The sequence below is a fragment of the Balearica regulorum genome, chromosome 2 (assembly GCF_011004875.1).
Source record: "Balearica regulorum gibbericeps isolate bBalReg1 chromosome 2, bBalReg1.pri, whole genome shotgun sequence".
Classification (NCBI taxonomy): Eukaryota; Metazoa; Chordata; class Aves; order Gruiformes; family Gruidae; genus Balearica; species Balearica regulorum.
In genome coordinates, this window is record NC_046185.1 from 23,508,069 (window position 1) to 23,522,019 (window position 13,951).

Genomic DNA, 13,951 nt, shown 5'->3' on the forward strand with positions numbered 1-13,951 from the left:
CTTTTGGCAAGATTGTGGCTTTGAATATTCATGTGCAGCTGTTTATCCACCTATCTTTTTGGAGTCTGTACTTCTAGGACAGTGACTGTGTCGTTCCTACAGACACTGAGACACTAGGTAACCTGTGCTCAGCTTAACATCAAAGTGACCCTCCTCTAATTCTTCAGTATCTTCCCACTTGCTGTTCTGCATATTTTCTAATCATCTGCAAGCTTTAACAGTAATTTTAGTAACTTACTGTTTACTAAATAGTAATCTCAATTACTTATTGAGTAAATAGGGAAATGGTGCATCACATCTTTGGAAGGGCTCCAGCAATATGGAAAGCAATAAAACAGTGTTCTGTTTCTACCTAACAGGATACATTTAAGATCCGAACTCAGAGAGCTTTTTTGGATGTTTACCTTGCTGATGGCAGCAATATTAGACTTGATATCCAGACATCGGACACTGCAGAAAGAATATTAGAGGTAATGGGTTTCTAGAATTGTGTTGAAATTTTCCATTTGTGAGAAGTGGGCAAAAATGAAGAAAATATCAATCAAGAAAAGATAAAACTCTCTATTAAGACATACAAGAATATCTTCTGTGTTTTTCTGAGGGGTTTATTTTACCAGGGGGTGGGGGATGTTGCTGATTTTGCAGATGAGCTTTTATGGTTCTTACGTTTGTTCCTAATTTACCTCTTCTTAATGTTACTCACCCTCTGCTTCTATGGCATTTGGCTGTCAAGTTCAGGTTTCCTTAATATGTGATAAAATCAGAAAACATATACTATTCCTTATGGGAACACATTCTTAACTAACACCCCTGCTTTGGTTTAGCATAGCATGGGTGAAAGTGCTTGAACACTGTAGTCGAAAACCGACGGTCTAGTCTTGGCTTATGTCTTAGCTGGTGCACTGCTGTTAAAATGTACTGTGCAACTGATATGTCTTGTTTTTCTGCATGCTTCTCCTTCACTTGTTCTGTGTCCCCTGATGTTTGCAGTTTTGGCATGGTTCTAGCACTGTGGTTCTGCACTGTCAGTAACAGCTGGTGTAATACATACAGTAAACAATTGCTAGTTACATTTTGAAACCAGTAGCAACCAAATGTTGTTTACGCAACTGGCCGGCTTGTGTTTGAAACTTTAGCTAGGGTTCTCTTCTTATGCCAGGAGAGGAAGAGCAGCAGCAGCAGCTCTGCATATTTTGTGTGTTTGCACACGTGTGTGCATGAGCAAGGCTGAAGCCTCTTCCTCAGTTGCTCCCATTTTCTAATCTTAACAGCAATAACAAAGCATACACCTGCCAGCTGGGTACTCTTCTTTGTCACGGGAATCTGAAATTTCCTCTCATCATATATGAAACTATGTGCTGTATTTCTGTTGTGCCTTTACAATCTGAGTTTGTGGAGGTAGTTCTCAGCTGGCCATACATACAAGCGAATCCACCCTGCTCTGTCAAGCTGATGTGTGTTAGTCTGGCCGTAGAACACACAGCATCCCTGTGCAGTTCCCATGAGTTGGATAACACAGGGTAACCCCTTGCTAGCTTTGTTCTGCCATGGGGTTTGCACTACCTGAGGCAATGCTGGGACCAGTTCTTCCAGGGGAAGGTAAGTGTCAGAGTTACCCTTGTTTGGTCTCCCTGCAACAGGAGACTTGCAAGGTGGGAGATGCTGAAGGTAAAAAGTGTTGGGGGTGGCAGGGAGATAGAAATTTTGATTTGAGGAGAGAGAAGTAGGTGCTAATAGGGGTGGAAGAAGTAAGGAGACATTTTTAGATAGGAAACTTGCATCGGGACCTTGAGTAAGGAAAGGATTTGCTAATATACTTTATCAAACCCAAATTTTTAATATTTTTTAAACTTGTTAGTTTTGCAGTGGGTCAAGGTAATTTCCAAGCCAGACAGTGGTGTTATATGTTGCTTCATATATTGCATTTATAAATGTTTAATGTTTATGTGGCATTTCAATGAAACAATGGCATTTCAAATGCTGCAGACTCTTATCTCATCTTTAAGACCACAAGAGAAGAAATGGACTTTTAGGAATTATTTAGCTTTCATTGTTGTAAATGTGCTACCACATTCACTGTTCTTTTGCAGTGGAGGTAGATTTTACAACTGTCACTCCCTAACATCCTGGTGTTCAGGCAGCATATACGAGCTTGTGCTTTGATCCAAGAAATAAAATAAGTCAAAGTCCCACTGAATGAAATCTGTGTTTGACATTCCTGGGAAATGCCATCTAGTACACTTAGTATTATGCTACTAAGGGATAACACCTTGGAGTTCTGGTTAATTTCTTAAAGTAATTTGTGGGGACTTCTTAGCACAGAGGCAGACAGAATGAAAGATGGTGCTGCTAATATTAACTTTTTGTCTTTTGTGTTTGGACTTCTGAAACTTTCTTCCATTATACCTGGTGTCTGGACTGAGTGTGAGGCAAGTCATTTTTATGTTCTGCTACCCTCTCCGGTAACAGCCCTGATATTAACACGTGTAAGGAAAACCTCATGAGTATGTTCTTTAATTTTTAACTTGGAACAGTTCTTCCCAACCTATATTTAGCTTGGTGTCTACTTTTCCTCCATGCACAAAAACATCTGCTTTTTAAACCAGCTGATACAGCTGGAGAAAACCCTTCTGAACTGTGGAGATGAATGAATTTACAATGCTGTCACTGTGATACAGAGCTGGAAGTGTTTTGGGATTGGCACTCCTTTGTAAGAAGACTGAAAACCAGTACTTCCACCTTGTGCTCAAAGTCCAGCTTCTCTGACCAAAGCATGATTCCTCTATCAGGTTGCACAACCTGCCAGATGAGCTATGACAGGAGCGCTCTCAGGGGTGGAGAGTTTTCTTATGGTTGCCACAACACTTTCCTGAGCAAACTCAGGAGATTATGGTCGTTGTAGAATTTAGGAATGCTCTGATGGCACTGTGCTCTTTTAGTTTATGGCTGCTTTAACTTATGCTTTGATTTTTCAGGACCTAAAATAGAACAGGACAATTGCCCCAATCTGGTTCAGCAGTTTCTGTGCTCACCTCTGCCTGATTTTTTTCTGTCCTCCACTACCCCATTATGCAGCTGGTCCTGCAAATAATTTCTGCATTTTCTGTTGGTGCTACTTCTGCCTCTTTCAGAGATGCAGAGGGGCCACAGCAAGCTAAAAAAAAATCCAAATGTCAAGCTGGATAAGATTTTTCCTCCTTATGCACTGTCAATAATGAAAGCTCAACAGAGCTCAAGCCTGCTCTTGTCAGAAGCCTTCACACAGAATTGTAGAAACCTACAAGTAAGACCGGTGCTTTCAGTAAAGGGGCAGAACTTCTACATATTTCCTAGGAAAAACAAGAGGACTCTATATCAGCTTAGAAAATATACAAATCCTGTAAAAATACATATTTGTGATGGTCACAAGCAATGTTTTTAGCTTGGAGCATGCAGCGCTTACTGTACAACAGGATTTGAGGATTTAGTAGTAAAGATCTGGAATACCATGGCAGATGCCTTGCATTAGAGGACACTTAAATGCATGGCAGAATAGAAAACACTTTCTGTTTTATCACATTTTTATGTTCCTTTGAAACTTATGAAACTCCTCACAAACTCAAATGCTGCAATATGGGAATGGTTATATTTGCTTTTACATGGGCAGTTAAGGGAACATAAGGGAAAATTTAAAAACAATTAAGTTACATTAATAGATATTGAACATTTCTTCCTTATTTATGCTAATGGATAGCTAAGCTTCTGACCTTTTTTTTTAAAGGTTACATCATGCAAGATGGGGTTATCAAGAGAATTAATAAAATATTTTAGCTTATTTTTCTTTCAAGATCATGATGATGGAGTGCTCTCTGGTAAGTTTTACAAGGTGCTTAACTTAGCCCTCCCTTGGATTTTTTTTGTTGGCTGCAGTGGCTGAACCTGGAGTCTGAACAGAGCTTGCATGAGCCTGCTCAAGCTGAAAGACCCATCTTGTCTGATTAAATCCCCTCAAGCCCTCTCCTCACATGGCTTGGAAAGAGCAATAGTGGGGAATGAAGTACGGCAATAGATAGTGTGGTGCAGGGGTGAGACTCTCGCATGTGACTATCATGTCCCTATCAGTTTACAAGACATGTAGCAACTTTACCACGTGGGAACCTTTAATCAGTTGGCACACCTACATAAAACAGTTCTTAATTTACAGATCACATGCTGAGTTTAACAATGGGACAGAAAACTCTTTTGTTATATTTATAAACAATATCTGTGGCTTACTTTCCTTTATATCATGACATGTTTCCTTTCTTAACTGATTGAAACTTAAGTTTAACCATGATGGTACTGAGCAAGCTGTAAATCAGGGCTGCGGTCATAAAATGTGAAGGGGCTTTTATGTCTTCATTGATCAGCTGATGTCCTGTTTGCCATGTGGCCTGGGACTGGGATAGGCTCAGGCCACATCAGGGAAGTGAACACAGTCTTTACTGTCGACTGGAGTGAAGCTAGGCATTGCAGCTTCTCTGTGAGGCCTTGACAAGTTGTTTAGCTCTTTTCAGTGTTCTCTTTGGCATAAAGATGTTAATGCTCTTCTGAACATTTTCAAGATGAAGGTCCAGTAAACTTGGGCTTACTCAGTGGGGTAGGACCTTACTGTCTGTGCCTATTTTATTTATTGTTCCTCTGCCCCCTTCTCTCTAGTACACAGAATTCCTGGCCATTACTATGTCTCAAATGTATCTGGATGTAACACATTTTATATACTTCTTTACTGCAGTTGCAGATGGGTTTCTGCCTTGTATTGTGACGTAATCAGATACACGGTAGAATAGAAAAATTTTTCAATTGATTACATTTCTATGCATCTTTGATATTCCTCACACATACATCAAGTCTAAATGTAACCCACAGTCCACTGCCAAAAAATGATGAGATACTCACATGTTTAAAGTCGTATGTTTAAGTGTTCCGCTCAATTGTGATATTGGCTTAGAAATAAATGTTTACAAGTTTGAGCCTTTAGACATATAATTTTTAAAAAGTGTGCAGGAAAGTAGTGATCTCTGAAGAGTGTGCTTTTCTTGCTGTACATTAGTTACAGTGCTCTTGTCTGGTGTTCTGTTCAAGAAAAGCACCAGTGCTGAAAGCTTGCATCCACGAGTCCTGCAAATGCAGAAACATCTATATTGCTTAGCTGTGTTTTGAGAGAAGGATATTCTATAAGAGCATACCATAAGGAAATAGAGATATTCTGTAATAGAGCTATGTTAGTTTAGACTTGGAGTGAGAAAGACAACAACTAACCTGTCACCTTACTTTACCCCAGAATTTATATTTAAGTTCTTTTTCATCTCCAAAAGCACATTGCTAACCAGCACTAACTGATACATGAAAGTAGCTAGGCTATTTCACTAGATTTTACTAAATGTGTCTGTGTTTTTTTCTCCTTTTCCCAGTGGTGAAAAAAGTGGCAGACTTTGAACTTCCTTATGTGAGTCTCCAGAGCATGAAAGAGTTGCACTGTAAGCTTGGGATCAGAAAGTGGTGAGCAAGAAGCTTAAGAGAAACCACCAGGATACATGACAACTGCTATAAACAGAGAAAGAAATCCCTCTAACTTGGTTACCGAGTCTTCAAGCCTCAGCTGCTTGACTATTTTTCTCTGAGGACAATTTGTTATTGGAATTGACTGGTTTCCGTGGCCCTGTGTGTTTAAAATTGTATCACTGTAGTATTCCTGAAGTGTCCCTTACTGTCCCTTAAAGCTAGCTGTTTATTTCTTCTGTCTTTCCGAATCTATAGAGAGGCGCTTCATGGCGGCTTCCCTCTTAACTTGTATATCTGCATAATGCAGTGACCACAAATGGCCATATACCTGTAAATAATATGGAAGAGAACATTGAGTTCTCAGTTGGAAGCTGCAACTCTGGGCAGAGATGGATTACCTTTTATCTAAAGTGCTCATTTCTATATCCTAATACACAAAATACCTGAGGCCATAGCTTTAGCATTTATTTTGGTAAGTGGCCCGGCTTAAGCAGCAGAGCACTCTTCCCCTTTCATTTGCTCACACCTCAGGCTCCTCCTTATGCTGGTAGAACTGTGTGGGCAGACATGGTGAACTGGACTGGCAAGCTAGTCTGGCCTAAAAACAAGCTGCTGACCTTTTTTTTTTTTTTTTTACTTGGTTTTGCTGGCCTATTTTTGGCCTTGGTCAGTCCCCCAGTCTTGTTTGCTGTGCAGCAAACAGTTGGGCTGACTTGTGGGTAAGGATAAACCCTGGGGACAGGGAGTCTGGTGCCAAAGTTCTGCTTGTCAGACTGCCCCAAGGGTGCAGTTAGGCCCTATAGCCAAGCCAGTCTAATGGCTTTCTGCTGTGGTTGTGGTCTGGTCTACTTCTCTCTACAACAAAAAAGAAGAAAGGGAATAGATTTATGTATGCTTAGTGAGTTGCCTTAGCTGCATCAGATGATTGCTAGAGCAAGAACTGTGGTTGGGAGCAGAAGAGGAAGAACAGACCATGCCTTTTGGTGGCAGCAAACAAGGTTGCTTGGCTTGAAGCTACACAGAAACATATTGTTTGATGCTTGTAACTTGTCTGGTTTAAATCTACTGGACTAGACCTTGGCCTCTACAAAGCTTTCTCTACTATTTCCCTATATGTGCCTTTATAAACTGGAGAACCTAGAAGCCTAATGAAAACACTGCATGGTACTAAACCATGACAAAGTGACTGTCTGAGTAGATGCTTCTCCATCTAGCACTGCTTCAAAGCGCAGAGGTAGGAAATGGCAGTCCTTGGGTTGTTCCTGTGCTGCAAGAGGCATATCACCTGTGTAATGTGAGCGATACAGCCGTACCAGCTATGGAACCTGTGCTGCTCTGAACTGTTACGTAGACTTACCCAAGCTGTTTTTAAAATGCCTTAAGGTAGTTGTTGCAGCACAGCACTTGGATTAATGTTTAACTTGCTTTGCTGCTGTACTGATCTGATCTTGCAGCAATTCTACAGTAGTTGGTACTGCAGCTAGCTAGCTTAAGGCTAGGTCTTGTATGTCAGCACTGCAGCATGGCAGTGGATGCTCTGAGACCCTTACCAACTTTTATGTAGACAATCCCCAAGTTGTTTGAAAAAAGGAGGAGGAAAGTTTTAGTTTTAAATTGTAACTGTTATGTTTGGTACCACCAAAATCAAAGTGGAGAGATTAATAACCTGACTTTAGTTTATTTCCATTCTGCTACAACGTATAAAGAATGAGTATAGTACATATTTCAAGGGCACAACTGTTGTTTGGTTGAGGTTTTTTGTTGTGGTGGTTGTTTTTTTTTAATATGGCAAGTAATGGTATCTTTCTGGGTTATGTTCCCATCGTATTTAGCTGGGGAAAAAAAAAAACAAAACCAAACACCACCGTATTTAGAAGCATATCTTCATATTTTATTACTTTTTTTCCCCCCTTTGTCATGGAAAAGGTATATGGATCCTTCTCTTGATATACTGCTGATGGATTGTAGAATTTCACTGAATTTGCTATATATGCAGGTAAAACCAAAAGGTCTTTAGAATTTTAAAAGCTAACTTTCTCACATTAAATTTTTTATATAAATTCTTGAAATATTTGTAAATGATTGCTGTTTAACACTGCTTTGTTGAGCTTTTCTAAATGCTGGGTATAGCTGTTGCTGATCACAGTTTTTTCTTTTTCTTTTTCCTCATCCCCCCCAAATTCTAACTCATCTATGTTTTGTGCATGAAAAAAGTATTGCACAAAAAGGACATATTTTTGTGTCTGTCCACTCTATTTTCAAGTGTACGTATATATCTGTATGTGCCTATATGTAGGCACTATGCTATGATATGACAGCATTTGAATTCTGAACTGTAGGTGTATTTCCTTCTTTCAGGAGGAAAGAACAGTGTAGAGTTAACTTGTCCTTAAATCAAAGGCCTTGTTTAAAAAAAAAAAAAGCTTTCTGTGTGTGTTTCTGAGTGTTTGTGTGTGAAAGGAAATACATTTTTGCTGACTTTTTTGCTATTTTTAACAATTCTTTTAAGGCAATCCAGGAAGTTAAGAGGAATTGGGTTAAACCAACAGAAGGGCAGATGCAAGAACTGAAACTTCTACAAAAAAATGCAAACAAAGCAAAGGTAAAATGGTATTTTACAAATTATATAAACAGATCAAAGGAGTGGTTTTTGAAGCAATGATATTAGTATCATAGAATGGTTTGGGTTGGAAGGGACCTTAAAGATCCCCTAGTTCCAAGCCCCCTGCCATGGGCAGGGACACCCTCCACTACACCAGGTTGCCCAAAGCCCCATCCAACCTGGCCTTGAACACTTCCAGGGAGGGGGCATCCACAGCCTCTCTGGGCAACCTGTGCCAGTGCCTCACCACTCTAACAGGGAAGAATTTCTTCCTAATATCTTTAAAATCTGGTATGGTTTTGTGGAGTGGCTTAAGCTAGAGACCCAGGTTTCCCATCTCCCGGTCAGATACTGAGCCACCAAATAGAAAAGGAAGTTCCCATCTCTCTTAATATTTTAAAATATCCCAACAGAATGATTTGGATTCCACAGACTAGCAAGAAGGTTTTAACTGTGAATCCTAGCCTTCTCTATTTGCTAAACTCAGGTGCAAAGGTTTGTCATCCAGTTTAGGAAATCAGATGGAAATTCAGGCTGTTGTGACTGCCATTCTCAGTATTTCTTTCTGGTTAGTTTTATCTCTTCCCATCATCATATCTGATAAGCATCCACAAGACCCAGCTCATCATATCCAATGAAAAAAATTAATCAAATTTCTAAGTCTGGACTGTGAGTGCTATTCTTTGAATCAAGCATTGACATATTGTGGTGAATGTGTGTCCTCCCAGGAGAAAGAGTATTCGGAAACTGAAAAATTTGCTTTATAGCCCTTCCCTCCCCCCCAAAAAAAATCACTAGATTTCACTTGCCCTTACAGCTAATCGCTTTAGTTCTGTCCTTTTGGTGCAGTTTCTGGAGCTGATTCGAGAAATGCAGTTCTATGGATACATACGACTTGATCCTTGCATTTGTGACTATCCGGAAGAAGGCTGCTCAGCTGACATCTATGTAGGCAATAATGAGATTATCTGCTCCATAAAACTGCCTACTAACCTAACCAAAGAAGTCAGCTTTAAAATCAACAGGTTAAGAAGTTGGCAGGTTACTTTTCTTGTAAGTACTTCACTGACTTTGTATCTGAATTCACTTTCTCTTCATGAAAACTAATGGCTGCTAGGGAAGGGCAGGTCTCAGGGGAAGGAGGTGGTCTGTTTTAAATCCCTCTCATCTGCCCATATTCCCCTCCAAACTTATCCTGAAACATATTCCCTTGGCACCTTTACAGCAGTAAACCATCTAGCCTTACTCTATTTTGTCCCTTCCCTGGTATTCCATGTCATATTTTACCTGCCCCTTTCCTTTCCTGTTGGCGGTAGAATTGGCAGGGAGTTTTGTGTGGGAGCAAAAGAACTGCTTCAGCCAGCTTTATGCTTGTAAAGACTCCTCCGTCCTACCTCCCACTTGCTCCCTCTCCCAGGACAAGTGTTCTGGTACAGATTTTCAGCTGTTTTATCTGTATACTGTATAAAACAAACCTGATTGACTAATTCTGATTTAAGGCTGAACAACTTAATGCTGTTTTTAGCTGTTTCTTTTGTTCGTTAGTTTTTTTGTTGGTTTGTTTTTTTCCAGGCTGCTACAAAGGATGAAGATGACACTCTGGAGCTCAGATTTGAGTACAATGATTCGGGCACATGGCAGTGGATAATTTTGTACACAAAACAGGTTAGTTCTCAGTCCTTTTAGGAAAGGATCAGAGTAAAATATAATCTTCGAGCCACAGGGGATCTTCAAAAGCAGAAAGTCCATCTCTACCAGAGTGCAGCGATATGCTTTCAAGCAGGCTGCCCTAGGGACAGAGTTATCTGGGGAAAAGCAGAATTTATAGCATAAGGGGAAGAGATTTTTTTTTTTCATTGAAGAGAAATGTGCAGCACTCAGCAGCAAGCCTGTTCAATAAGTATCTAAAGTCATTAATTGGTCAGACCCACCTAAGGTCAAGGGCTCCCATCTTCCACAATAAATCCTACTGTTCAACTACAAATATGAGCCTCGTTAACACAGGTTAATGGAGGGTGTAAATATATGACATCATATATATGTCATCATATATAAATAATTCTTAAATAAGATTTTATAGGGTGCCATTCCTCCCACTATTTTCAGGCAGCTCTTTAAAGAGAAAGGGATCCAGGAATTCAAGTCATCCATCTGTGGTTATGCTGCCTAGCAAATAATCTAGGCTCTGCAGTATCAAAGACAGCACCAGTCTCAGTTTAGGTATGGAGCTTCTATAAAAAGTACAGAGCCTGTTATTCAAGTAAACCGCTTCTCTTGTCTCTCGGACTCACTCAGCAGCAGACAGGATTTTTCAAATAAAATCAAAATACTTAAATTCTCACACATGACTTCTGAATTCTGGGAAGTTCACACAGCTATTTAGTAAGTGTTAATTTTGTGCCATGCATAAGGTTTATGAGAACATGAGCCATAAGCAGTAAGCTTTCTACTTTCTTTGCTGTTGGAGATAAAAAAAAAATCTAGAATTACCACAGTATTAATTCTCCTGTGAAATCTAAGGTTGTGCTTGATGTAGTGACTTGTTGATTAGAAACCCTGTGTCCCACTTTCTTCAGAAGTGTGAGGAAGAGCTAAAGGCCAGAAATGTGCTACTGCGTGGAAGAAACAAGGGTTTCATTCAAGAGCCCACTGCAGAAAATGGAAAGACTGGATGATTTGGAGCTTAGTCAGAGAGCTCCCCGCTCCATCACTGATCTTGTAGGATATTTTGTCTTTGATTCACCTCAGTCTTTGATGCTCTACCTGAGATGCTTCCTTTTGGAGAGTAAGCAGTGAGCTGCATCTCCAGGGTGCAATTCGGGCCTTAACTTGGGCTGCATCATCCCAAGGAGTTGTACATGCTCATCAGACAACATGAGGAACTAAGAACAACTCTGCTCCTCTCTGAGGTCCCTCTCTAGATACCCAATATGGGGGATGAGCGCAAACTGCTTCGCTCATACTAGCTGTGCCAGATGTTACTCTGAGCTGGTCTACACACAGTTGCAGTCATCTTGTGTAACCACCTGGGCTTTGCTTTTCAGCAGTCCTGAGAACTCCACCTTGCTTCACTTGTTGAAGTGGTTTTGATGCTGATAGTGCCACATTTCCCTAACCTTAGTTAACCTTTGGTGTAACCTGGCAGCCTTTAAGGTAGAAGCTACAGACAACTAGAGAGAATAACTTGTCTCACAAAACCAGTCATAAAAATTCTTGTTCTCCACTCTGAGCAGTACCGTGAAGGTTAGTCATGCTGAGGCTGGGCTTTAAGCAACTGCAGCTAGTTTGGTGCGCTGTATGGATCTTAAGTACAGAGTAAAATTAACTCAATTAAGGAAGTAATAGTTCAGTAGTTGGGGTTTGTAATTTTCTGGTGGAGGAGGAATGGAAGGGTCAAGTACATCTTTTGATAGAAGAAATCAAATGTTCTCTGCTCTATCCTCTTTAGGCCTTTTTGCTCAGTAGCTGCTTGAAGAAAATGATATCTGAACAGATGATGAAGGCAGCCAAAGAAGGCCAAGAGATGGTGAGCACATGTGTTTGTTGGTATCTGAATTTGCATTTAAAAGAAATAAGCCTGCTACTCTATCATTCTTGCAAATGTGCTGAGAGAAGTCCCTTTGAGGAAAAGGATCTTGCATGTTCCAACATTTCAGTACAGAATTAATTGACTAAAAAGTACATCTTTGCTTAGTTTCACTGAAATAATATTCTGAATGTTGAAAATGGTTTATAAGTATGGTTTTAATAATCTGGTTTGCATTCTCTCTCCTTGACTTAAATTTTTGCTGCATATTATAAAGATATCTATGGCATAATTTTTGAATATTCTGCGCTACTCTGTTGTATTCATTTCTGGCTTTCACTTTTTCACCACTTCACTTGCTTGCTCCATCTGCTGCAATGTTAGGCCAATTTGAGATCTGTGACATTCACACTGAGAATTTTTTTTGTTTTAAATAGAAGTGTTAATAAAATAAAAATCTTGATTTGTAGCTAAAATACTTCTGCTACATTTTGTGTAGACCTTTAAGGGTAAAAATATGTTTAGATACTTGTTATTTTTAAAAATAATTCCCAGCATTAATAATGCCTTTATTCAAACTTGTGATATCTGAAGACTTTGAGTGTCTGCTAACTGAAAACTTCTGAAGAGGAAAAAAAAGGAAAGGAACATGTGTGATCTTCTAGACCCATGCTGATTACAGTGAGCAATGAACAGCATGTTATTTCATAGCTTTAAACTACAAGCAATTCAGAAAAAAAGACCAATTTTAATTTTGGAAAATACTTGATCTTTTTCATTATAAGTTTATTTGTAATGGAAGTACAGTAAACATTTAATTATGAAGATGAGCATTCATTACTTAACTGTTCAGCTGTTGATAGTACTTAGGTAGCTTGGACTAAAACAGGATTATGAGAGAAGGGTAAATATGCCAGTTCATTTCCTACAGTGTTTCTACTGGGTTTAACTGAATGCTGATTTGCTCAGTGTATTTTGTTAGGACTTGGGGGAGCATTTAAGCTTATTGTAAGTTTTAAATTTTTCAATCTGTTTAGGAGATCAAGATGCCTGAATCCACAAAAAATAGTAAGAAATCCATCATCCAACAAAAGCAGGTTAGTGAGTGAGAGTCTCCAAACTGTAAATACAGCATGTCTTGCTTGCTAGCGGTGTTTAGCCCAACCTCTGTTTTTCTGGTTAGGGAGACTCCTAATAAATTTAATGGGAACTTCTTTTGGTAGGAAAAGGAGCTAAACTTGAATTTTTGGAAGGAAGAAGAGGGCAAGAAATATGTCTGAATAAAAATTTTATTTTACTTTGATGGGTTTAATGACATCACTAACTGTTCTTTGATAAGCAAATTGATTCACCTGTGTGGTGGGTTTTCTTGCCCCTTTCTTTGAAGTGCTCTGTACATCTCACTGCTGGAGACAAGATTCTAGGCGAGGTGTGGCCTTCAGTATTCACAAACAACTTGCAAATGACAATAAGGGAGATAACACTTTCTGTACAGACTTGCATCTGTGATGAAGAGACTGAAGGATGCAGTTCAGTGGTGTCACTCTGGTACAACTTTAGCAAGGACTAAGTTGCATGGCACTGGGCTTGAGGCAGTTGTTCTGACTTGAATGTACTTTAAAATACCTCCTTGATTATGAGCCAGATGGACTGTGAATGCTCCCTCTGATATTTTTTTTTGTGAGGTGAGCAGCCTTGGACAGGGCAACATAAACCCACTGAGCTCATCAGCCGTGTCTTGCCAGTACAGTGTCAGGCTGCTGCTATGAAACTCGGTGAACTAAGAAAATTACAGCTGATAGTTAGAATGGAGTTGTTTTGCTAAAGCAAGTCAAAGTATGCTGTTGTGTTGAACAGTGATAGTATTGCATGCTATACCTCATTTTATACAGCAAGTTTAAGCTGCTTTAGGTCTTCATGCACTGAGCTGTGTTATTAAACAGACAATTAATATAAAATCTTAAACCACGGTTAGCTAACTTCTAAATGTTGTGATTGCAATGTTAAGGTTCTTAAGGTTTCCCTTTCCTATTCCGCTATTTCTCTTTGCAAGACACTTGAAAAATATATTAACAGTGTATCTCTGCACATTCTCATTTGAAAAAGTGTTGTTTGAGTTGGGTCTTTATAATTTTGCCATTAGTATCCCCAAGGGCATTACAAGTCTCTGCTCCAAGTTGGTGGAAAGTTTAACTGACTGCTATCTAAAGACTCTGAAAACTTACACCAAATACTTTCTGCTGACTCATAAGAAGAAAAACAACTTTGGTTTTCTTTGCGATCCTGTAGCAGTATACTGA

The 13,951-nt window shown here is 39.5% G+C and overlaps 1 protein-coding gene across 1 annotated transcript in view; it reads left to right on the top strand.

Annotated features, from left to right (window-relative positions):
- Positions 1-13,951, top strand: part of SNX31 (sorting nexin 31) — a 32,976-nt gene that overhangs the window by 17,927 nt on the left and 1,098 nt on the right. The window contains exons 5-13 of the mRNA XM_075743600.1: positions 360-470; positions 3,761-3,851; positions 5,433-5,520; positions 7,450-7,519; positions 8,033-8,125; positions 8,975-9,178; positions 9,698-9,790; positions 11,574-11,651; positions 12,689-12,748. Coding sequence (XP_075599715.1) covers positions 360-470; positions 3,761-3,851; positions 5,433-5,520; positions 7,450-7,519; positions 8,033-8,125; positions 8,975-9,178; positions 9,698-9,790; positions 11,574-11,651; positions 12,689-12,748 — 888 coding nt within the window. The remainder of the gene's footprint in view (positions 1-359; positions 471-3,760; positions 3,852-5,432; positions 5,521-7,449; positions 7,520-8,032; positions 8,126-8,974; positions 9,179-9,697; positions 9,791-11,573; positions 11,652-12,688; positions 12,749-13,951) is intronic.